General features: G+C 29.7%; 1 protein-coding gene across 1 annotated transcript; it reads right to left on the reverse strand.

Moving 5' to 3' along the window:
* Positions 1 to 946: 946 nt before the first annotated feature.
* On the reverse strand, positions 947 to 3,704 carry LOC111308407 (C5orf35). The gene is made up of 4 exons (XM_022906731.2): positions 3,559 to 3,704; positions 3,189 to 3,283; positions 2,843 to 3,102; positions 947 to 2,084 (listed from the first exon to the last, which is right to left on the reverse strand). The coding sequence occupies exons 1-4, from the start codon at positions 3,586 to 3,588 to the stop codon at positions 1,279 to 1,281; spliced, it is 1,191 nt and encodes a 396-aa protein (XP_022762466.2). The 5' UTR covers positions 3,589 to 3,704; the 3' UTR covers positions 947 to 1,278.
* Positions 3,705 to 24,827: the final 21,123 nt, after the last annotated feature.

A 24,827-nucleotide genomic window follows, 5' to 3' on the forward strand; every position in this document is an offset into this window, starting at 1 on the left:
AGAGCAAATGTATACTTTTTTCCACTTCCATCTCCACTCTCTATCTCCTGTCAGTTAGTCAAGTCTCATGAATCGGAAGCAAGCAAGATGAAGAAAATGAAGGCTTTCTTCCAATAATCCTGTCTGTTCTTGGAAGGCTCTGAAATATTGGACTTGTCCATTTTTTTTCCTTCTTCCTACATAAGCAAGCATGCATTAGCAATTATAATATGCATTTTTGGAAACAACAAATTATGTAATGCTATAATATTTGATCATATTTTAAGATTATGTTTGGTATATAAGATAAGATAATAATAATCTTAAACCTTATCATTACTAGTGATTCAAAAATATAGATAATAACAAAAGTTTTTGAGTATGTTGTATATATGCTGCCAAAGAAGCAGGTAAAATTTGTTTTCAAATTTGACTGTAATACTGGATAGAATCCATTTGGCTTTTTAAAAGCTGGACAAAGGGAAACTATTGCAGCTACGGACATTGTAATCCATTTGGCTTTTAAAAGCAGGGTTATTGCATATGCAACCTCAACCAAGGATAACAGAAAATGGGAACGAGAAAATTTTGCTTGAGGACTTGCAATTAATATTGGTTTGTTTTCACGTCAGTCCTTGAATACTTTCTTTTGTTTAATGTCATGTTATCAATATTTATTTAAAGATAGCAGCGGAGATTGGATGAGTTGCTAAAATTCGAATATTGAGATTGTAAGACCAAGTTTGATTCACGTCCAAGACGGCTAAAGGGTTTAATATATGATCTCTTCGAAATTAACTTCTACAATTTCTGAAGATTAATGCATTGTGCTTGACCAATCAGGTTGTAGAAAACGTAAAACAACAACCTTCATGGGACGAGAAATATAGCACTCCTTCAATGTCTGAACAAACTCATTTTCAGTCTGAACGTCTGATACCAAAAAATAATGGAACATTTCCCTGTCTTCCTCATTTTCCCTCATTTTTTTTCATGACTCCAAAATTCGATTTGATGTTACCAAAATTCGTCAACTCCATTACACTTTTATCCTCCCTAAAAATAATGACCAAAGTATAGCACATTCTAGTGCTTTACATTGTAGGGACCTTAACTTCGGTCAAGGCATTCGGTTTTTAAAAGCGTTGTAATAAAAATAGAAGAAAATTCCTTTCCAAGGAATGCATTGAACATGTGTTGAAAATTAGCTGCATGGTTCAAAACAATTTTCACCATCCAATCTACACTGACTGGTCTTCCATTTAGGTGTCTGACCTTCAATACCTCAGCTATCAGAATTTAGCTCCATCTCCTTCTATCTTCCTCTTCGTCTACAGGAGTATACCATGATGGTCTTCGCTTTGAGTTGCTTAACCTGTAGTTCAACAGCACTTCTTCATCACAAAGTGCTGTAGTAGCCACCAGAACAAGAGTCTTTAAAACTGGAACATCTGTCCCACTATTTCTTGAACCCCATCTGAACCAAAAGCTGCCAAATCGCCTCATGTTTACTTCTGCATTTCCAAATGATACATTTGGAATGTAAGCTCTCATGTCTTTTTCAGTCAGTGGGAAGTCGTAAGGGCAAACCATCACATTTGGCACCATTTCTTTACCAGGGTGATTAGCGAAATGTGCCAAAGCTAAAGGGTTTCTACGCTCCAAAATCTCCCCACCACTCCCCACTCGTGAGCTTTCCAGAGGCTTACTAAGCATTTTCCAGAGCCGATCTGAACCTTTCTCAGTCACATCTGTGTTGGGCCTCATATCTTCCATTGTGGAGCTATCCCACAATTCACGTGTTTCACCCCCATAACCCCAAGGCTGGGCATTGATGACAGTCCCATCATATCTTGTGATCAGATAAGTGTTTTGAGCATCAACTCTTGGGTATCCAGGAATGTATCGGTAATAAGCTGGGAAGTATATAACACCAGGGTATATGGCAATTACAGCACCAACATTAGCTTCACCATTCAAAAATAAGCCTTGTCCAGCTTCACTGTGGGGTATTTGAGATGGTTTGACATCAAGGGTGTAGCCAATGGAATCCTTCAACCTCTGTGAGAGTTCAGAGCGCTTTAATGGCCTTGTCTCGGGAACAGCTGCACTGAAAAATCATAGATACTTAGAACTGAGAAGGAGATTATCAGTGGCCTTCCATTTATATCTACTATTACGGGCACAAAATAGAAATTAGGGAGCAAAGGCATATGCCATCAAAGTCAAATAAAGGATCAAAAGATTCATGGTCCAAACACTTGTTGCTTTTGTACAGATTCATCACAAATTTAGCATCAATAATAATGTTCAGTTAAATTGTCTGTATTTCATTATAATAATAATATATATTAGCAATTACCTATTTATCTTTTCATAATATTTATAAAAAGATCAATGTTTAATGTATTTATTTTGTAACTACCACAATTTTCTTAAAACAAAAACAAACAAACAAAGCCATATCAAAAAAGTAATACAGAAAAAAAAATTGGTCCCTCTGTGAGCATTGACTCCATTCTCCTACCTAAGTGAAGGTTGCCAAGCAAAAAAAATTGTATTGCAACTGAAACTAGCAGTGAAAGTATAAAACTAATTCACATTTTTATTTCCAAAACCAAAAATCATTAAATTACAGTCGCAATACAGTAAGATGTAGAACAAAGCAAACTCCTATAAACACAGTGAAAGCCCAATTTCCTTGACAATGTAGGTTGTTTACTCAACAAAACTCAGTAATTTAAACCTGATAGTGAGAAAGCTCAAGAGATAAAAATTTAAAGATACCAAACATCCCATAGATGATACATAACAGGCAGTCCTCAATTATACTGAAAACAAAATAAACTAGAAATCTCCTTACCAGGACGGTTAGTAATTGGGCCATTCCTTCCAACGGCAAAACTAAGACCACTTCGGGAAGGATTAGCATTCGATTGCAATTCCTGTGGCTCATTGATATCAGGAAGAAGAATTCCATCCATAGAAGTGCAGAGGTTTTTAATTTGATAATGAATGTTTTCTTGCACTTGATTCTGTTGGTCAGCAACAGAGGCTTTACTAGCCATGTCAATGATCTCCTCCGCATCAGCTTCGTCAGCATTCTTTCCCAAGCGATTGTAACTGAACATTGCACAAAAAATCAAATTATTGGACTAAAACAATGATGATGAATGAGAAAAAGGGTATGGGTATCGGAGACCACCAACCTGGTATACAGGAAAAGGCGGTTGATATCAGCTTCAAATTGGAGTTTCCTTGGGTCCCTAGCAAAAGTGGGGCTTTTTGCAAGGGTTCTGACAGCCTGGAATATCAATAAGAAACATTTATTTTATGCATAAAATGGCCTGAGTCAAGCTCCACCTTTGATTCATCATTACCCAATTTCACAAATGACTTGACATAAATCCTGGTTTTATATCATCTTCCATTTGCAAAAATAATTGCTTAAAATGTAATATATTCAGTAACTTGACGTGCTAAAATGAAGAAAAATGAAAGAACACTGAAATGGAGAAGGTATATTTAGAGGGAAAAATGGAAATAAAAAATGGATAGTAGGAGAGAAAAGGTACTTACATCTTGGAATTTGTTGAAAAGAAAAGCCATTGAGAAAGCAGCTGCCAACAAATCCCCCCCTGAGTCTCTCTCTCTCTATGCCTTGCTCAGCTTGGCTATGCCCTGTTTTCCGATTAGAGACGCAGAAGCGGAAGGAAGTCGAAGTGGGAAAGTCTGTCGGCCAATTTTGGGGCATTTAGGTTTGTGCTTTGTTTGGGTTGGGTTAAGTTTGATTGGGCTGTCAGGGATAATAAGCTTTCAACTTAGGTTTCAATGGCATGACATTTCAGCTCCATTAAAGCGGATTGGGCTCGGGGGAGGCCCAGAGCTTCATTTATAAGATAAGATAGCATAACAATTAAGGCTCAGTTTGGTAACCGGAAATGAGCTTCCGAATAGAAAATATTTTTAATGGAAATGAACTTTTAGACAAAAAAAAAAAAATCTATAGTTTTGTAACTTCATTGAAAGTTATTTTTCTGTGTTTGCTATCTAATGAAAAATATAAAAAAAATTTGTACCTTCAAATCTCAAAATTTTACAATCCTCATTATACTTTTTTAACTCAGAAGATCTGAAACTAATCCAAAAAAATGCGAGGTAAAGCAGATTTTTTTGGCTCTGGGTGCGTTAAAAACTGCCGAGATCTTGTTCTTCACTATTTTCCTTTGGTTCTAGGTTTGCCACATCAACCTAATTTTCAATGGATTTGACTTAACACCCAAGCAAGAGACTTACGAATTCAGCGTCAACAACCCATCAAAACCCATATACTTTGCAATCAACGAGCGTCAACTACCCATCAAAACCCATATACTTTGCAATCAATGGCCCCATCTACAAAGTCATCTCCAACACAGCTCTTACAAAGGTGAGCAAAAAAGATTACTGTCTCAATCTCGATGGTCTCTTCGTCAAGGAGATTGGTGTCAAGAAATTTGGGGGAGGCCGTCTTTGTCGAAGGGGGAGGCAGGTGTATGTGGGAGCAACCCCAAATACCTGACATTGATACATAAAGTGGTGAGATTTTTTGATATTTTATCTTCTAGAAAGAGCATCTTACAATTAATTACCTTAGCTGATAAAGAAAGTAACACTTCCTTAGAAGCACTGATGCAAGTCACAAGAAAAATGGAATTACGAAACCAATGAAATACCATAAAAACTAAACTGTAAACATCTGAAATATACTTTGGAATTATCCCAAGAAAAACCCCTTACCCCAAGAAAACTTCAACTACATAAACCAAGCCTGTTAGAAACATCATTATATACCTCACATTGTTCCAGTGCAGAATATATCCCATTGCCCGACTTCCTCATTGTGGCAAAGTCCATTGGATGCTCAATTACATCATGGTAATCAGGAAGCTGCAAAACCCTTCAAAACTTACTAAGATAAATGAAATCAAACTCCAAAAGCACTTCCTCAATAAATGCTGCTTAGCTTCTCAAGATCAACAGATTCAGCAAACACACCATAAGTGTCTTTCCTGCAGCAATTTACACCCAACTCAGAATAACCAACACTAAGTTGAGAAGAAAAAAAAACAAACAGAGAGGAGAGAAAAGAAGGTTCAAGAGTCACTTTTGAAGTTTATCAAGAATCAATTTCAATGCCTTCTAAACTCAATCCCAAATCACAGAATGAAGAAATCCAGCAAACCCAGAGATGAAATGTCCAATCATACAAACAATACACAGAAAATAAATTTTTTATTAAATTGATATTAAATAAATTAAATAAATAGATTCCGACGTACTTGTAAATAAGAAGATTACAAATTTAACTATTATATAAGAAGTTAGTATATAAATTTATTAAAGTCAAATTCGGCTTCTATGCTTTAAATTTAAACTCTCACAATTCTACGAAAGACTTCCACTTTATATATTAAGCCAAGTTTCCATATATAATTGGCTACCCTTAATGAGATCTTGCAAGCTTGACAATTACATCAAAACAATGATATAGCTAACATTAGACATGAAAATAGTACAAATAGTTAAAGAGTCTAAGATGAACAAAGTAATTAGAACTTGTAAAACATAAAATGGTTAAGAAACTAATTCGAAAATAAAACAGACATACTAAAAAAAGAAGGAAATACTTGTAATCTAATGCACCAACACAATTCACAACCCACACAATGATGGTCCATCTTCAACACACACCACCCACCTGAAAAGGTGAAATTGCTATGGAACTAATCATCACAAATAGCAATATTATTAGAGACCCACTTGAAAAGGTGAAATTGCTATAGAACTGGTCATCACAAATAACAATACTATTAACAAATTACAAAATTGAGAATTTAGGTGTACGAAGAATGAACAAACAGAATAAATCCAAAGTTTGTAGATCTTTTAGATGTTGGAACCGTAATCCTTCCAAGATCTTAAAGAGATTTTTAGTTTTTAGCCTTTACCCAATGATGAGGTAATGTCACTGGCTTGGTAATGCCAAAAGAACCCTCACCCTAGTTAAAATAATTTTCAGTACATTGAAATACAAAATAACAACCCAAATCACACGAAAAAGTAGGATAACCACAAACAAAGCACATCTAAAGTTGTAAACTACCTGTTATCAAATAGTTGTTATCATTTCGATCTTTGGCAATTATGTTCATAATCAAACCAAATTGAAGATAATTTACGAAAAATAATATTGTTGGAAATGTCAATCCTAAACAATAGGAACTTAATCCAACTCTGTAATAATGTTTTAGATTTGATTTAGGCTCTTAATTGATTGAATCTTAATCATTTGATATCTTGGCTTGATTTCCATCATGTAAGAAATGATAATAATGATAGATTTAAGGTAATGTCCTATGTAATGTCATATCATGCAATTATCAATGCTATAATATTGTAAAAACAATTGTTAGATATTTAATTTTGTCTGAAAATTTTTTCAGAATAAAAAATGAGCTTTCGATGGGCTTGATCGGAAATTCAGGCCTAATACGATAAAAACCTAAAATTTTAATTTTGATTTTATTTTATTTTTGATCCAATTGAGTCAAAAGTCAAAAAATAAAAAAAAAAAAGTCAAAATTCACATGAAAAAAAAGGAAAAAAAAACATGTTAGAAATTTGGGAAATCATTAGCATAAAATTTGCAGATTAATGGATTTTATGATGGAATGATTTTAGGAATCTTAATCTTTACCAAAAAAAAGATACAAAAAATAAAATTTTCAAAAATCATATGAAATTAACTAGTTGAATTTTTTCAAATTGAAGCATATTAAATCCCTATATAAACCAACAACAAGCACACGCAAGGGGAAGGAAAATCACAGCAATCAATTTGAGCATTAAAAAAGATTTTGAGTTTTAATAGATATTGGTTCTGGGTTTGTGTTGTTGGTATTATTGAAATCAGTTTCTAGCTAGAATTTGTTTTTGGGCTTGATTCTAGGTGTCTTTTAGAATTTGTTTTTCTTTTATTTGATTTGTTTTGAGTTTTTTTTTTTTTTTTTTGGGTTTTGGGTAAGTTGTTTAATCCTGGGATTGTTAGAGTTTTCTATTTGAATTTTTGGATTCTTTTAGAAATTTTTGGGTTTTAGTTTGAATGTTTGAATTTCTAAGTTTTACAAAATTTTTCGGTTAAATGCTTGGTTTTTCCAGTGGTTCTCACGATAGCCAGAGGATTGGACGGCATGCTAAATTTGGGATTTTAGGCTATTTTTGAAAAAGTTTGGTTTTTTCAATGCCGGTTGGATATCCTGATGCCAAACTTAGGTTTCTTGATCGAATTCTGTATTTGGATGATTTTTCTGGTGAACTTCTAGAGAGAAGTTAGAGAAAAACTAAGTTAGAGAAAGAGAGAACCAAAGCCATATAAGGATATTGAAATTTTTTTTACTTTTATAGTAGTACCAAAACGGCACCATTTTGGAGAGGACGGGTTGACCTATTTGACCTTTATGGATCCATGCCTTGACTCGATTGGTGACCCACCCGATTAGCAAGTTATTCTTTTTTCATTTTCTTTTTATTTTTATTTTTGATTTTTTTCTCTATTTTTTCCATTTTTTGATTATTTTATGTATGTCATTATTATTATTATTATTATTATTATTGCTAATTAAATTAAGGAATGAGGAAAAAAAAAATAAAATTTGGTAATATTATTTATGATGTTTTGTTTATTTATTTATTTTTAATATTTTTAATAATAATAATAATAATAATATTATTATTATTATTATTGTTTTTTTTTTTGCATGATTATTAATTAATGGCATGATAATTTATAACTAATTTACTATGTGATTGCATGATAATTTATAATTGATATATTATATTATTGCATGATATTATTTGCATGATAATTTTTGTTTATTTTAATTTTTTCTTTTCTCTCAAATTTAAAAAGGTTTTAAAAAATAATTTTTAATCTTGTCAAACTATTAGAAGATTTAAATATTGAATTAAGTCTTACCAAACTCTTAGAGGACTTAATGAATTTTCTTGAAAAAATAAAATTTCAAATCCTACTAACATATTAAAAGATAATTCTTGATAGAAAATCTTATCAACATATTAAAATATATTTATGGAAATAAATTATTTTCACAAAAAAATAAAATTTCAAATCCTACCAACATATTGGAGGATAATTTTTGATAGAAAATCTTACCAATATATTAGAGATATTTCTGAGAATAAATTGTTTTCGCAAATAAAAGTTTTTTTAACAACAAAAAAGATTAAATAAATTCGATAATAGAGCTTTTTCAGAGTGAGACACTAGTCTTTATGAATACTTTTGAGGTGAAAAAATTATTTTAAATTGCTACCAATCTATTGGAGTAATTTTAAGATCAATTTTCAATAATTAAATTATTTGATAAAATTACAAAAAGACTTTATAGCTTTGATAATTTGAAATCGAATTGGTACCATCTTTTGGATAGGCACTGTGAGGGTGTCATAACCTTCAATATGTGTAACCGCACTTTTGAACATAAAATTTGATTTAATAAACTAGAATATACTTTTTAAAGATACTCAAATCAAGTTTGAGATTTCTCTTTAAAATGGGATAGAATTAGTTAGGTGACTAATCGTATCTAAACAAAAAAAGATTGGTGATAATTTTTAAAGTTTATGTCCAGGGGTAGATCCATAGATTTATACATTATGACAGTTTGGTGAGTCCATTGGAGAGATCAAGAGTTAGGCTAGTAAATGATTTTTTGTTATCAAAGCCTAACTTAATTTAAGATTTTTTTCCCTTGTTTGTATTTTATTTATTTATTTATTTTTCATATATGTTAACATGAGCTCTACACCCGAGTTCTATCCCTTAGGAGAGAGTAAAGTATCTATGCTTTCATGAAATTTCATGTCTTCGCTTTTTCGCTTATAATCGGCGATCATTAGAGTGCCTTACTAGTCTGTAATGGACAATGATGTAAGGAATAATTTGAGAACCCTTAAATTGTCAAACTTTTGAACCTAGCATGTAAATAAACCCTAAGGGTTCGAACCTATATTAGAGCCATACCTTCATTTGTGTTAGAAAATCCTAAATAGGACATATGATGTGATGTTTATTTTGTTTGTAAATTTATGTATTATTTTTTTTATACTAACCATTTATATTATTCTTTGTATTTATATATTTTCCTTGTATATATTATATGTCTATTAACCCTTTTTGTTTTACTATACATGCATTCACATAATTGGATCTATCATAAAGAGTAATTGCCATAAAATAATTTTAATAAGAAAAGTTTCAATTACATCTATAGAGGGTTTAGCAAAGTCTTCTACTAGTTTAAAAAAGGAATATGAAGAGTTAAAACTTGTTGACAAAAGGTTAAAAAGGAAAGTTCAAGCACTCGAATAAGAAAAAGATGAATGGAAGAATTTGTTCACTGATCCTAACACAACACGATTATCCATTAATCAAGAACTGACCTAACTTTGAGAGAAAATGGACAGTCGTAAACAGAGCTATAAGAAAAAGAAAAAGCGCTCTCTGAGGCATAAAAGTATATTCAAATGTTGAATAGAGTTATGATTGAAGTTGGAACACAAATGAGAGTTGTGAATGAAGAGTGTGAGCAATTAAATGAGGTTTATATGAAAAAGCATAACCGGTTGGAATCCTTGCTTGACCAAGTCACTATAGCTGCTTACAAAACCAAGGAATGGTAGAAAGGGTTGAAGAATGGAAAACAAGGGTGACACCAGTGAGAGCACATAGCTAAGAATTGCTAGATTTTCTTAATGAAGCACAAAACAAGTATCGACAAATTAGAGATTTCTTTCCTCAATAAATTCTAGTCTTTTCATGGATATAATATTGGATTTGGTTAGAATAACTTTTAATTCAATAAAGATTTTATTTGTTAACAATTGTTATGTAGTAAATTCTCCTTGTTATATTTATGCATTTCTATATTTATTCTTATGCATCATTTATTGGTTTCCTGAACATCATTCTAAACATGCATCCTCATTGTGATAAATCTAGGTTTAAAGATAGCTCACCAACTTATCACAAGAATAATGCTTGAGACCAAGCCAGAAGAATGAAACAAGATAATGTAAGTTGCGTTAAGAAGTTAGGGAGGGCTCAAAAGGAAACTAAATAAGAGTTGAACAAAATCCTTGAAGCATTTGGCAAATTGAATAAAGAAATACTATAGAAGTAGATGTTAGACCTAAAGATCATCTATTGCAGGATATTATTGACCCTTTATATCTTCATAGTTATGGTCTATGTTAGGCCCGGTCCATTCAAGGCACTTTATCACAACAATTCATATTTCTTACAGGGTATACTTACACAAGAATGCCATATGCACTAACTCAAGGGCAATTTCAAAGTTTTGCTAATCATGTATTCACTAAAAGGGTAGTTGAATTGGTCTAAGTTTCCAATTAGAATGACCCAAAAGAGAAACTAAAATTGAAGGTGGCTGAGTCTTTGGAGGACTCTGAAGTTGATTACAAGATGAACATATTAAAAAAAAAAGATTGCGAGCTATAGAATGTATTGATTTTTAAGGTTCCATAGATGCCATGAGTTTTGTCTAGTTCCAAATGTGGTTATACCTTTAAAATTTAAGGTATTGAAATTTGAGAAATATGACGGTAGAAAATGTCTCATCATACATGTTACAATGTATTATCATAAGATGATAATTTACATCAGTAATGAGAAACTGCTTATGCATGTATTTCAAGATAGTTTGACTAGTAACCATTGTAAGGTGGTATGTCTAGTTGGACAGAACTCATACATAATCATGAAAGTTTGACTTGTTCTTTCATCAACCAACATCAATGCATCATTGACTTGACTCTTGATTGTTTTTATTTATGAAGCATGAAAAAGAAGGTAATGAAATCTTTTAAAAAATATGTCCAATGATGGCATAATATAATTGTTCAATTTTGACCACCATTGACTGAGAAGAAAATGACAGTACTGTTCATTAGCACCCTAAAAGCACCATATTATGAGAAAATGATAGGGAACATAATAAAAAACTTTGCTAACATGATAATTTTAGGGGAGATTATTGAAAATACTATTAAGAGTGGCAAGCTTATGGAAAACGAAGCCAATAGTACCAAAAAAGGTAGGATGTCAAAAAAAAAGTTGAAACCCGAGTCGTGAGTTTTAAAGGGTAACAATTCAGAGGTTATGCTTTATATTCACCATATGTTCATCCTGTTTATTACCCTATAATCAATAATATTGTACAATTTCCTTAGTAGCCATATTTACCCATCCATGAATAACATTTACACAAGCCCTCATCAACCAATTTTTCAAGCACTTGTATATGGGTCTAATCTTGTCACTACACTAGTTTCAAAGCCTAACAATCAAGCGAGTGATTTGAAAAAATTCAAGGCAACTAAGAGAGAGCTCGTATTGATTCTATTCACATAACCTATACTAAGTTTTTCCCAAAATTGATAAAGAATGACCTGGTATCACCAGTTCTTTTGGAACCACCAAAGTTTTTTATTCCAAATGGTATAATGTTAATGCCATATATGATTACCATAATAGGAATGTTGATCATCTATAGAAACTTGCCCTGCTTTCAAGCATAAGGTGTAAAATTTGATTCAAGCAGACTTAATGATCTTCAATAAATCAGAAGAGCTGAATCCATAAAGGCCCTTAACTTGATCACTCAGAGAAATAATTTTGGAAAGGATACGAAAAGGCTGATTGAAACTGTTTGTCATTTTAGGATTTTTTTTAAAAATAATAAACTTCTTTTATTGTAATAGGATTTCATTTTATTTTTTATCATTTTAATGAAAGTGGCATATATGATGCATTTTTAGGACTTTTTTTTTTGTGTGAATAATAATTTTATGTTTGTGTCTTCTTACATCTTTTTTTATATCCATTCTTAAATTCCAAATAATGAGTGTTCAAATAATCATGACAACAATTCAGGATTTGATTTTGAAAAGGACATTCATGTTGATAAATTAAGATTGTTGATTCATTGTGATTGTTGAATAAAAGAAGATAAATATGGTAAAGAAATTCATTCACTGAAAGATGAAGTTGATGCAGAATGTGATCTTTGTTTCTTAGTTAATGAATGTTTTTTTGTTGAGAGTATTCATATTTGATATAAAAGATGAGTTGATGCAAAATGTGATATTTGTTTCTTAGTTAATGAATGTTTTTCATTGAAAATATTCATATTTGAGATGAAAACTGATCATTTTTCTTGTACCATTCATAAAAAAAGTAAAATTATCCTTTGCTACCTCATTTGAGCCTGTTAAAATTTTTTTTGAAGTAATCCTAACTAAGGATCACCCTCTATATTTAGGAGCAAAGTTTGAAAAACTTGAAAAGTGAAGATCCTTAATGATGTTAAGGTGCTCTATATGAAACAAAATGATCTTTAGTTTGATTATCCTACAAACATAGTTTGGACTTGTTTTATCCATTTCTTTCATAAGCCTTTAGCTTAGCTTACGTTATGTTTCTTCAAAGTCCATTTTGATCGAATATAAATACTCGAATTGAAGAATTATGAATTGAACTAAGATAGATTTACCATTTAATTGTTTAAGTTTTTTATTAAAGTGTTACAGATAGATGAAGTGAAAAAAAGAAATGATGAGAAAAAGATGTGCAAAAAAATGAAAAAACAAAAAAATAAAAAAAAAGAAAACTTAAATTAAAAACTCGAAAGGCCAGTTTAAGTAAAAATAAAGATTCGAAAAAACAATTTCATTTAATAATATCAAGAATATGGATTGACAATATCAATGGAATGTGTTCTTGAGAAAGAATTCTGAGTTAGAATTCAAAATTATTTGAATAGTCAGATTTTATAAATTAATGCCTCATTTAAATAGCCACAATATTTTGTTTTTATTTATTTTTTATTTGTTTTTTTTAATACCAAATTTTCTTGTTCTTTACTAAATGTGTATCCCCTAAATGAATTGAGAAAATATATCATATTTTTTGTGAATTAGAATGGTGATAAATAAGTGAAAGACAATGTCCATAAAAAAAGTTTTCTATTCTTTTGAAAGAAATCCAAAATGAAAGAAATGAAATAAGCTTGAGAAAATGATTTAAAAGGGGCAAATAAGGTGATCCAATGATAAACACAATGATGGATTGGTTAATATAACTTATAAGTTGGGACAAATGAGAAAAGTAACATGAATCAGTTTACAAAATTTGTTTTGAGATCATTAATGATGAGGAGTTAAGAAGGAATATATGAGATGGTAGAGTCTTGATAATCTTATTACCATAATTGAAATTTCATGGTATTAATTTAGTGATATCTACATTACATACATTGTGTTCACATTGTTGTTTGAATAAGTACATTTGAATCGTTGTTTTGATAATTGCATTTGCATCATGGTTGGGGCATATATTTGTATCATGTAATGAATATTTGAATCATGATATGGCTTTTGCATTGTTGATTAAGACATGCATTTGCATTATTTAGTGAGATTCTAGATTATTACATTTACAACATGAAGAAAACATTTGCATTGACATTTATTGCATACAAAATTTAACTTTGATTGGAAAAAATTTTTAACTTTTAAATCCTTGAATGAGGAAGATCTTTTATGATGAGACTTTTCTTGACAAGAAAAACATTCCAAAATTTTAAAGTTATAGAGCCTTTATTTAAATGAGCTTTTTCAAAATAATCACGATTTATAAGACCTCCGAGCATAATCACTAAAATTTTTCGAATAAGAATCTCTAAAATTTAAAATTTTAGATGTGAAGCCATAAAGTTTTTAAAAGAGAACCTTTTGATGTAAATCTTTAAAATTTTTTCGAATAAGAATCTATGAATTTTAAATGTAAGCCTCGAAACCTTTGATGTGAACCACTAATAAAAATCTATTGACTACGAATCATTGAATCTAGGAATTTTGGCAATGACAAAGTTCTAATTTTTACGAATATAAAATTTTTGCAAATCTTTCATTCTTGCAAAACTAAAATTCTTACGAATTTGAATTCTTGCAGATCTGAAAATCTTTGTGAAACTTGGAACCTTGTGAATTTGAAACCTCTGCAAAAGTTGACACCTTGCGAATCTGAAATCTTTGCAAAACATGAAACCTTTGTGAATTTGGAATCCCTGTGAAACTTGGAACCTTTACGAATCCAGAACCTCTACAAAACTTGAAATCTTTGTGAATCTAGAACCTCCGATAATCTTGAATTATTTATGAACTTTTGAAATCCTTGCGAAACTTGGAATTGTTGCAAACTTTTGTGAATCTTAACTTTTTGTGAATTTTGAAAATTTTGCAAATTTTTTGTGAAACTTGGAGTCTTGGAATTTTTTAATTTTTGTTATGGAACCTAGCGTATCTTTGTAATTTTGTGAACATTTGAATTTTCAAATTGTGAATATTTAGATTTCAAGCTAAAAATTTTGAACTCAAGCAAAATGGATGTCTTTTAACATTTCCTATTTAAAAATTTTAAAGTTGTTTAACCTCTATATAGAGGAAGACATTTCTTAATTTAAAATTGTTGAACCTCTTTTTAAAAGAGTTATTTGAAAGTTTTCTTTTTTCAAAAGTCGCATGCCTTTATTTAGAGGATTATTTAAAAAAAAAAATTGATTAATTTGGGCCCATATGTAATGGGTATCTATATCTTTGAATAATTTTTATTTTATAGAAATTGTGCAATAAGAAGTAACTGTGGATACCCCATTTTGTCCAAAATTTTTTTCAAAATCGAAAACAGCCTTCAACTATAAAATGGGCTCGATTGGGAAACTTTAGGCCTAATAAGATAAAAGCCTAAGTTTTTAATTTTGATATTATTTTGTTTTTAATCTAATTGGGTCAAAAGTTAAAAAAAAAAAAAAGTCAAAAATCTCATAAAAAATGGGAAAATTAGAAAAAATAAATAAAGGAAAAACATGTTTGAAATTTAAGAAATCATTAACATCAAATTTGTAGATTAATGGATTTTATGATGAAATGATTTTGAGAATCTTAATCTTCATGAAAAAATAAAGATACAAAAAATCAAAATTTCAAAAATCAAATCCCAAAAATCAATGAAATTAACCAATTGAATTTTTCAAATTGAAAGGGATTAAATCCCTATATAAACCAAGAACAAGCACGCGTAAGGGAAGGGGAATCACAACAATCAATTTGAGTGTTAAAAAAGATTTTGAGTTTTTTTTAGTATTGGTTTTGGATTTGTGTTTTTGGTATTATTGAAATCAGTTTCTAGCTAGAATTTGTTTCTGGGCTTGATTTTGGGTGTCTTTTAAATTTTGGTTTTTTTTTATTTGATTTGTTTTGAGTTTTTTTTTTTTTTTTTTTTTTGGTTTTGGGTTGGTTGTTTAATCATGGAATTGTTAGAGTTTTCGATTTGAATTTTTTGATTGTTTTGAACATTTTTTGGTTTTAGTTTGAATGTTTGAATTTCTAGGTTCTATTAAAATTTTCGATTAAATGTTTGATTTTTATGACAATTCTCACTATAGACACCTAATTCTGTCCTAGTCAATTTGAGTTTGCTTGACTTTTACGTTTAATTTGATTTAACCCATTTGGGTTAGTTGATTTGAGATTATTTTTATGTAAGCTTAGGTCTAATTCAGTTATCAACTTAATGTTGAATTCAAATTGGAGGGCCTAATTAAAAGGCCTAAAGTCCAGTTATGAGTTCGATTTTCTTGAAGCCTAATTTAGGTCATTGGGGCATTGAAGGCCCATAAAGCTAAAATTTGATCTTTAATCCCAAATTATTCATTTTCATGATTAATCTGATTGTCTTAATTAATTCAAATAATAATTAAAAAAAAAACTAAAAAATTAATTAAAAAATGGGATTAGAGGGTTGGTGCCAGGACAACAGCCTCCTATCACTTTCTTTTCTCCCTAAATTCTTTTTCGTCCCCCCAAATTGTCAACCCCATTTCTAACTTAATCTGTTTTACCTTTCCAATTTTACTTCCAGCACTATTGCAAAGAATGATTTAAACCCATCAATTAAGAAACACAACAGCCATTGTTGCCATAACCAACCAAAAACCTCAATCGCCTTTTTAATAAAATTCAATGATGGACAAAGGAAAAATAACCTAATACCCCCATCTTGACTTTGCTACAAAACCACCTCCAACAATTTAACTAAAAAAGAAAGAAGACACCTCCAGAATCAACCCAAGCAAAAAAAAAAAAAAATCAATCCCCACTACGTACTTGATACCCAGTCCCTCTAAGAGCCTAAATTGGCAACAACAGCACCACCTAGCCAAGCACCTCAACCACATCCCAAACTACACTAACAACTTAGTGCCAAGCACACAAGCACCACCCGTTAAACACTCACGACCCTTCAACCTACCTGAAACTCCCACTACCAACCTTACAAGCAAAAAAACCCAGACAACCATCCAACACCAAAAAAAAAAAAACCCAAATCAGAAACCAAAAAAACCAAAAAAAAAATTATAGTCCTCCATAATCTAGTGAGAAACCTAGTGCCAAGATTGACTTTAAAAAATAAAAGAAAAAATAATAAAGGTCAGATTTGGGTTATAAAAAAATAAAAAAAGAACCCATTTAGCAAAAAAAAAAAAGAGAAAAAGGAAAAAAGGTGCAACGCGAGCAGTGGCCCAAGCTTTGGTTAAATCGATGATTGAAGGAACGGCACTATGTCATAAAAAAATCAATTTCATAAAAAAATATAAAAAAATGAAAGAAAAGAGGTGAACGATGATGGTGATAAGCAAGGGTAGAAGAAAATGAACAATATATACAAAAACTAGAAGGTTTGACAGTGGGGTTGTGATTTTGAATGGCTTGAAATTTTTGGCTTTTAGCTCAGATTTGAGGTTTTTTACGATGTTTTTGTGAAAAATGAAGGCTAAATTTGTTAAAAGGGCAAAAAGAGGAAGTTGTGATTCGAATTTGGGGGGCGAAAAACCACCAATTGACAGTGGCACAGGTGATGGAATGACAGTGATAGTGGTAGCGTACTGCCAAAAACTGGGCATTTGTAAGGGCTCTATTTTTTTTTTTTAAGAAGAAAATGATTTTTTAATGGATAATGAAATGAATTTTTTTTAAATTTTTTTTATATTTATAGTTTGTAAAAAAAAAAAAAAAAAAGGTGGATCGGGTTTAACCCAGTTCAAAACACAACCATCCTTGCAACTATAAACGAAATCCATGCCTAATTCACACTTGACTCTTTTTTTATAGGGCTCAAGTTTTTAGCCTAGCAAATTGGTTTGTTGGGCTTAGTTGAGTATGGTTTTTAGACTTTGTTACTGAAACCTCAATTAGGAATGTTTCTTTCTCTAATTAATTAATTAATTATTTATTTATTTATTTTTTCTATTTATTTTATTATATTTCAATATGTTTATGCTTGTCCATGTTTATTAATATTGTCCTAGAAATTATAAAAAATAATGATTGGATTTAGTGTAAAATACATCTAGGTATATTTTTGAAAGCTAATTGATGGATAATTTAATAAATTAAAAATGGATATCAAACAAAAGGTAAAAGGTAGTAATTTTATTATTTAAAAAAATTTTCTTTAAAAAATAATTATTGGGGAATAAAAAATATATAAAAAATTTTACTTAAGTTAAATTAAATTAGGATCCAAAATATAGGGCAAAAATTTTTGTAAGTAAATTAAATAACAAGTGAAATTTATTCCATTTTTAATTTTTAGAGAAAAATGGTAAAAAAAAAAGGAATAAAATAATAAAAAATTGATTAAATTGGTTGTTTTATTTTATTTTGTTTTAGTTTAGCTTTCATGTGTATAATTTATTTGCTTTGTATTGCATCGATATAAAATTGTCAAAGGAAAAGGGAAATTACGAAAATCAAACTTGCTTTGAAAGTGTGCCTAAATGTTGAGGATAATTGATGAAGTTTGAGTTATCAAGGATTCTCATTTTTGTCGAGAAAAAAAAACCTCCAAACCTTAAAATCCCTGTAACTCCGAACCTTAAAATCTTTAAAATCTTAAACACTAAAATGCTTAAAATCGTAAAACCCTCAAAACTCTTGAAACCCTAAAAACCTAAAATCTCAAAACTCTCAAAACCTTAAACCCTCAAAATCCCTAAAACCCTTAAAATCCTTGAAACCTTAAAATCTTAAAACTTCAAAATCCTTAAAACCCCCAAAACCCTCAAAACCTTTAAGACTCTCAAAACGCTAAACCATAAATCTCAAGACCATAAAACCCAAAATCCTAAAACTTTGAAACCTTAAAACAAGACCTTATGTCTTAAAAATCCACCAAGGCCCTAAACTTAACCCAAACCCTAAATTTGACTAGTAACCTAAAATCATCACCCGAAAATCATTCAAACCCTAAAACCTTGACCTAAACCAATATCCAAAATATCCCTAAAGTCTTACAGATACATTTGAAAATCTTACGTGAAGTAATTTCTTCTCGAATACTACCTAAAAGATAGGGTATTTAGAAAATTTTATTTCATTAAGTTTTTCATACAAGTCCTTAACCAACAATAATAATGAGATTAAATAAAAGAAAAAAATAATAGTAGAATCTTAAATTTAAATAATTGCACTCAAACTCTACCTAGAGGCTAGGGAGCCCGGTTGGTCTTATTGTATTTAAGAACTCAATGTCAAAATTGCATTTCATCATCTTGCATAACATCCATTGGCATACATGCATCTATTCATTATTGTTTGTACTTGTTTCACATGTTTACACTTTTAATTATCGTTTGCTAGCTAATTGTACCATCATCAATTTTTTTGCATAAAAATGTTTATTTTTTTTAAATGTAGTTTAAAAATGTGAAATTATAAAATAAGACAAAAATAGCATTTTGAAGGGAATAATTATTGGTACTCTACCTAGATGTTGGAAAGTCACCAACAATTATATTCTAAAAAAGTGTTATTTTTATTTTCAAAAAATGTTATAATAAATCTTAGGTGAAAAGAACTATTTTTAAACTCTGTGTATATATTGGAGGATTCAAAGATAATTCTTTAACTTAAAATTTTTTTTGCAATACTCTTAAATATAGGACTAGTAACATTAATTTTCTTTTTTTTTTTCAAAAAATGAAGAGAATTATTATTAAAGTTTAAGTCAAAACCATTTTATTAAACCTCGAAGATAAGATATGATTAATAGGTACCAATTTTTAAAGACGCTATAGGGGTGCTAATCTTTCCTCACACGTAACTTATTCTTAAACCCAATTCTATTTTCGTACATAAAAAATTATCTTTTTGATAAGCTTTAAATCCATTTTTTATCATTTTATTAAAAAGATAAACATTTTAGGTGACTAATCGCACCTGACAAAAAGATTGGTGGTAACTTTTCTTTTTTTTTTTTCGATTTTAAAATTAAACATCTAATAGTCTCAAAATCATTATAACATTCACGGTGGCTGAAAGATTGGACAGTAGGCTGAATTTGGGATTTTGAGCTATTTCTAGAAAAGTTCAATTTTTTCGATGTCGGTTGGATATCTTGGCACCAAAACTTGGGTTTCTTAGCCGGATTTTGCATTTGGATGATTTTTTAATGAACTTACAGAAAAAAGTTAACGAAAAACTAAGTTAGAGGGAGAGAGAACCAAAGCCATCTGAAGAAATTGATAATTTTTTTACTTTTATAATAGCACCAAAACAACACCAGTTTGGAAAAAACGAGCTAACCCATTTGACCCATGTGGATCCGCGCCTTGACCTGATTGGTGACTAGCCTAATTGGCAGGTTTTCTTTTTTTCTTTTTCTTATTTTTGTTTGTGATTTTTTTATTTTTTTTCTTTTTATATATTTTCATTTTTTGATTTTTTATGTCTTTCATTATTATTATTATTATTATTATTATTATTATTATTATTATTATTATTATTATTATTAGATTAAGGAATGAAGAAAAAAAAAGAAAATTTGGTAATATTATTTATGATGCATTGTTTATTTATTTATTTTTAATAATATTATTATTTTTTTATGATTATTAATTAATTGCATGATAATTTATAATTGATATACTATATTATTGCATGATATTGCATGATTATTAATTAATTGCATGATAATTTGTAATTGATATACTATATTATTGCATAATATTGCATGATAATTTTAGTTTATTTTAATTTTTTCTTTTATCTTAAATTTAAAAAATGGTTTTTAAAAAATGATTTTTAATCTTACCAAATTATTGAAGGATTTAAATATTGAATTAAGTCTTATCAAACTATTAGAGGACTTAATGAATTTTCTTGACAAAATAAATTTTCAAATCCTGTCAATATATTGGAGGATAATTCTGAACAAAAAATCTTACCAACATATTGAAAGATATTTCTGGAAATAAATTATTTTCACAAAAAAAAATTCAAATCCTACAAACATATTGGAGGATAATTTTTGACAAAAAATTTTACCAACATATTGAAAGATATTTCTAAGAATAAATTGTTTTCATAACTAAAAATTTTTTAACAACAAAAAATATTAAATGAATATGACAATGGAGCTTCTTTAAAGTGGAACACTAGTCTCCATGAACACTCCTGAAGTAAAAAAATTATCTTAAATTACTACTAAACTATTAGAGTAATCTTAAGATCAATTTTCAATAATTAAATTATTTGGTGAAATTACAATAGACTTTATGGATTGGATAATTTAAAATCAAACTAGTACTATCTTTTAGATGGGTGTTGAGAATGTGCTATAACTTTCTTCATATATAACCACACTCCTGAACTTAAAATTTAGTTTTATATACTAGAATCTACCTTTTAAAAATACTCGAATCAAGTTTGAGATTTCTCTTTAAAATAAAACAGATTCAGTTAGATGACCAATTACATCTAAATAAAATAAAATTGATGATGACTCTTAAAATATATATTTAACAGTAGATCTATTGATCTATATATTATGACAACAGTATTATATAGAATCTTAACCATACAAAAGTAGGAAATGATAAAGTGATAATACTAGAAAAAGTGCTTTGACAATGGAAAGTGTAGTCAGGAATAGGACTCCATCAATTGCAAAAGCTACCTGAATTTTTTTTATGGGTCTGCCAGTAAACCATTGAACTTTGAACCATTCAATGGTTAAGCCTCAATCCTTTCCTCCTCATTTTATCCATAATTGGCCTCCAATTAGGTGGCATAATACCCAGATTAGTTAAAACAACAAAAAGCAACTACATAACATCATTGGATACAAAAACCCTACTTAACATCCCGTCTTCACCTTAGCAAATCATTAGGGATTTAAACATGTAAACTGTAAATAGGTTTTAGCAAAACATATATGCTATTCATTCAAGTATTATAAATCACAAAATCCACACAAATCTTAAGAAGAAAAGCAAATAAGATTAGTAAATAATGTAAAAGCCAATAAAAACTCCATTATTCTATTAAAATCATTTCTTATAAAAGCAAATAACCAATTTTGTATCCAATTGCACATTAAACGTTTCCATCCAATATCATATAGCAATTAATTAAATAAAAAATATTTAATTACCAAATAAGCAAATGACTAAAAATAATTAATACCATGAGTATGTGAATACAACAAAATATTAATAGATGTCAATTTCAATAAAATACAATCATTTACATGTGAGAAATTAACTTATCTCAATTAATGTGAGTTCAAACTTCTCAACCATATTTAATTAAAGTTAAGGGCCCCCTAACAAATATCACAATTTATCTTACTATGCCTTTAGATTACTCTAGCAAACACAACATTGGCCACCATCACAATAATACCAGTTCAAAACCCATAAAACAACATACATGAAAAAAAAATTAAACATAAAATTAATAGTTTCCATTAATTCACAACTGACACTTACTAACCCATATAAAAAAAAATAGCTTAACAAAAAAAAACACATCATGCATAACCAAAAAAAAAAAAAATCAAACACAAAATTGATATCCATAAAACCCAATGACAACTAAAACCAGCAATCTTAACAATGCATGAGAAACAGAAACAATTGATGAAACAACAAACATATCTAAAAACAACAATGTTCTGCACAAAAAAAGAGCAGAGTGATTAGTTTCTTTTGTTTTCTGCAATGAATCTCTTTGACTCCAGTGGCCAACATCGACTTGCATGAGAAGTGGAAAAGGTCTGTAATATTTCAAAAAAAAAAACATCATTGGTACAATTCCAACCAGATTTACGAAAAAGAGTAAGATAGTCGTTGTATAATTTACTCAAGAAAGATGTTATTGTTGCAAACTGGAGTGGTCAACCACAATCAGGCTTTAAGAGGATCAATCCACCTACAGTAAAGTCACACAGAATCATAGATAATTAAATTACTCCAGAAAGCATGCATCCATTTGCATAAAAATACATGAAAGATTCATCCATTGAAAATATTTACCGAGTGTTTTATAGAAGTTTTGTTGAACGATAATCCAAAGGTTTCTTCACAAAGAAATCCAAGATCACGAACTTTTTACTCCTTTCTTTTATTTATTTTTCTGACAAATACATGACACATGTCATTTCTTATCTCCATGCAATGTCACATGATCTGAAAACCTATTAATATCATCAATAGTAAAAAAAGAAAAAATCTTGTGGAGGAAGAGGCATTTAGGTCGGGTTTTTTTTTTTAACACTTTATAAAACCCAATTTGTTTTTTTCATTTCTCCTACTTTTTCTTTAAAAAAAAAAACTTTTTTCTCTTTAAAAAAAAATAAAAGCTTTCACCGGACCCAGATTCTGGCAAGCTTGCCGCTATCAACTGGCACCATTTTCCCCCCAAATTTTCACCCTCGACTCGTTTCAACCCCTTAATACAGTTTTTAACTCCCTTTTTTCAAAAAAATCCCTAAAAGCCTAGATTTGAAATTAAAACCTAAACTTTTAAGCCTTAAAATATCCTCTTTTCTTAATATGATTCTTTTAAAATTTTAGTATATTGCTACTTTCTTCTCACTCTTCATTTTCACTGTTCCCGATCACCCCAAAAATTCACGTGGGTTGTGCCATTGCTTGCGATCCAAAAATGGCCTCACTTTCCTTTTCTTACAAAATATCTCCAAATCACCCAAAAATCCTCAAAACTAACACCCTTTCACACTTTTTGTTTTTTTTTTTTTTCCTATTGGCTGTTTATGGCACTGTTTCTCCACATTGGGGATATGGTTTTTCCTACTTTTTATAGGTGATTTTTTTGAACTGTTTTTTACAGCTTCCTCTTTGACAACTTTGGTTTGTTTTAGGGTGGCCTGGTTTCAGGTATGATGGTGAAAGAAAAGGTTGTTTAGGGTAGTTGAGGGGCTAAGGATTTTCAATGGTGAGGGGAATGGGCTGAGGTGCAGGGGGCTCAGGGTTGAGGGTAATTGAATGGGTTTTGGTGGGTGGCCGATAAGTTTTTATGTGGGAATCGTCCGGTAGCTTTTAGAGAAGCTTCCAGAAGCTTGACCAAACTGGAACCTTCTGGAGAATTTTTTTCAAAATTATCCCTTAATTTTTTTTTTTTTTTTTACATTGCTTATCTGTCTATTCAATACCAAACGGGAACATCTTTTATATTAAGGTATAAATTTTGATAATTTTAAATAAAAAATAAAGATTTTTTTTTAATTTCTCTAAAGAGATGTGTATAGTTGCAAGATCAAGTAATGGTCAAAGAAAATGAGGAATTTTTAATGCTACCTCAAGATGGGTGAATATATATATATATGATGGAACGATTAAAGTTTATCCAACAAATTTTACCATATAGATTTTTTTATGAACATTATGACATTATCAAAGGAAAAGCTTCACCTGTCTATGCAAGTAATAATAAATGCATAAAAATCATAAAAAGAGACAAAGATTAGCTCAATCCGATAGCCAATAAAGCTCGACAACAAATTTTACCATCTAGATTTTTTTATGAACATTACGACATATTACCCAAGGAAAAGCTTCACCTGTCTAAGCAAGAGTTATAACAAATGCATAAAAATCATAAAAAGAGACAAAAGTCAGCTCAATCCGACAACTAAGAAAGCTCGACAATTGCAATAGATAATATCACTGTCTATGGTATCTTTCTTAAGTGATGAGGTTTTCCAATATTTATATAACCTCATTTGCTTTGCGATTGTTAATAAGAAAGAGTTTGCCGTATCAGGATTCAGACATGACAATATTATACATCCAATTTTGTCATAAAAGTATGGCTTTTGGGGAAGTATTCTCATTATTTGGATAAGGTTACGCATTTCTCAATGTTAAAAATTGCTGCACCCACTACTTACTAAATCCCCTCAATTACTTTACGCAGCTTGCTAAAATATGACATTGCACTTTGTACTGTCTTCTATCTAACCTGTTGTGGAAGACAAAATCTGCCCACCCTGGATCAGGATTAAAGAAAACGATAGCTCAATGCCATGTATTATTATAAGATGGATGCTTAATTAATTCGGTATTAAAGTTCTGGTTTTATTTTGTTAATGTCTTATTTTATATCTCTTCTTGAAAATTACATTTATTGATGGAGGCTTGTTAAAATTACTGCCTATATTTTTTTTAATTTATTATCTGTAAATGGGAGTATGTTAAAATGATATTATTTTATATTTATTAAATCTTAAACTTTTTTAATTTTATATTCAAATTAATTTTTTTATTTATTATCAATTAATTCTAAATTACATATTTAACTTAATTAATCATAAAGAAAAGAAAAAAAAGTCATTAATGATT

This window comes from Durio zibethinus, chromosome 2 (genome assembly GCF_047325235.1).
Source record: "Durio zibethinus cultivar Kanyao isolate XHJ-2024 chromosome 2, ASM4732523v1, whole genome shotgun sequence".
NCBI lineage: Eukaryota > Viridiplantae > Streptophyta > Magnoliopsida > Malvales > Malvaceae > Durio > Durio zibethinus.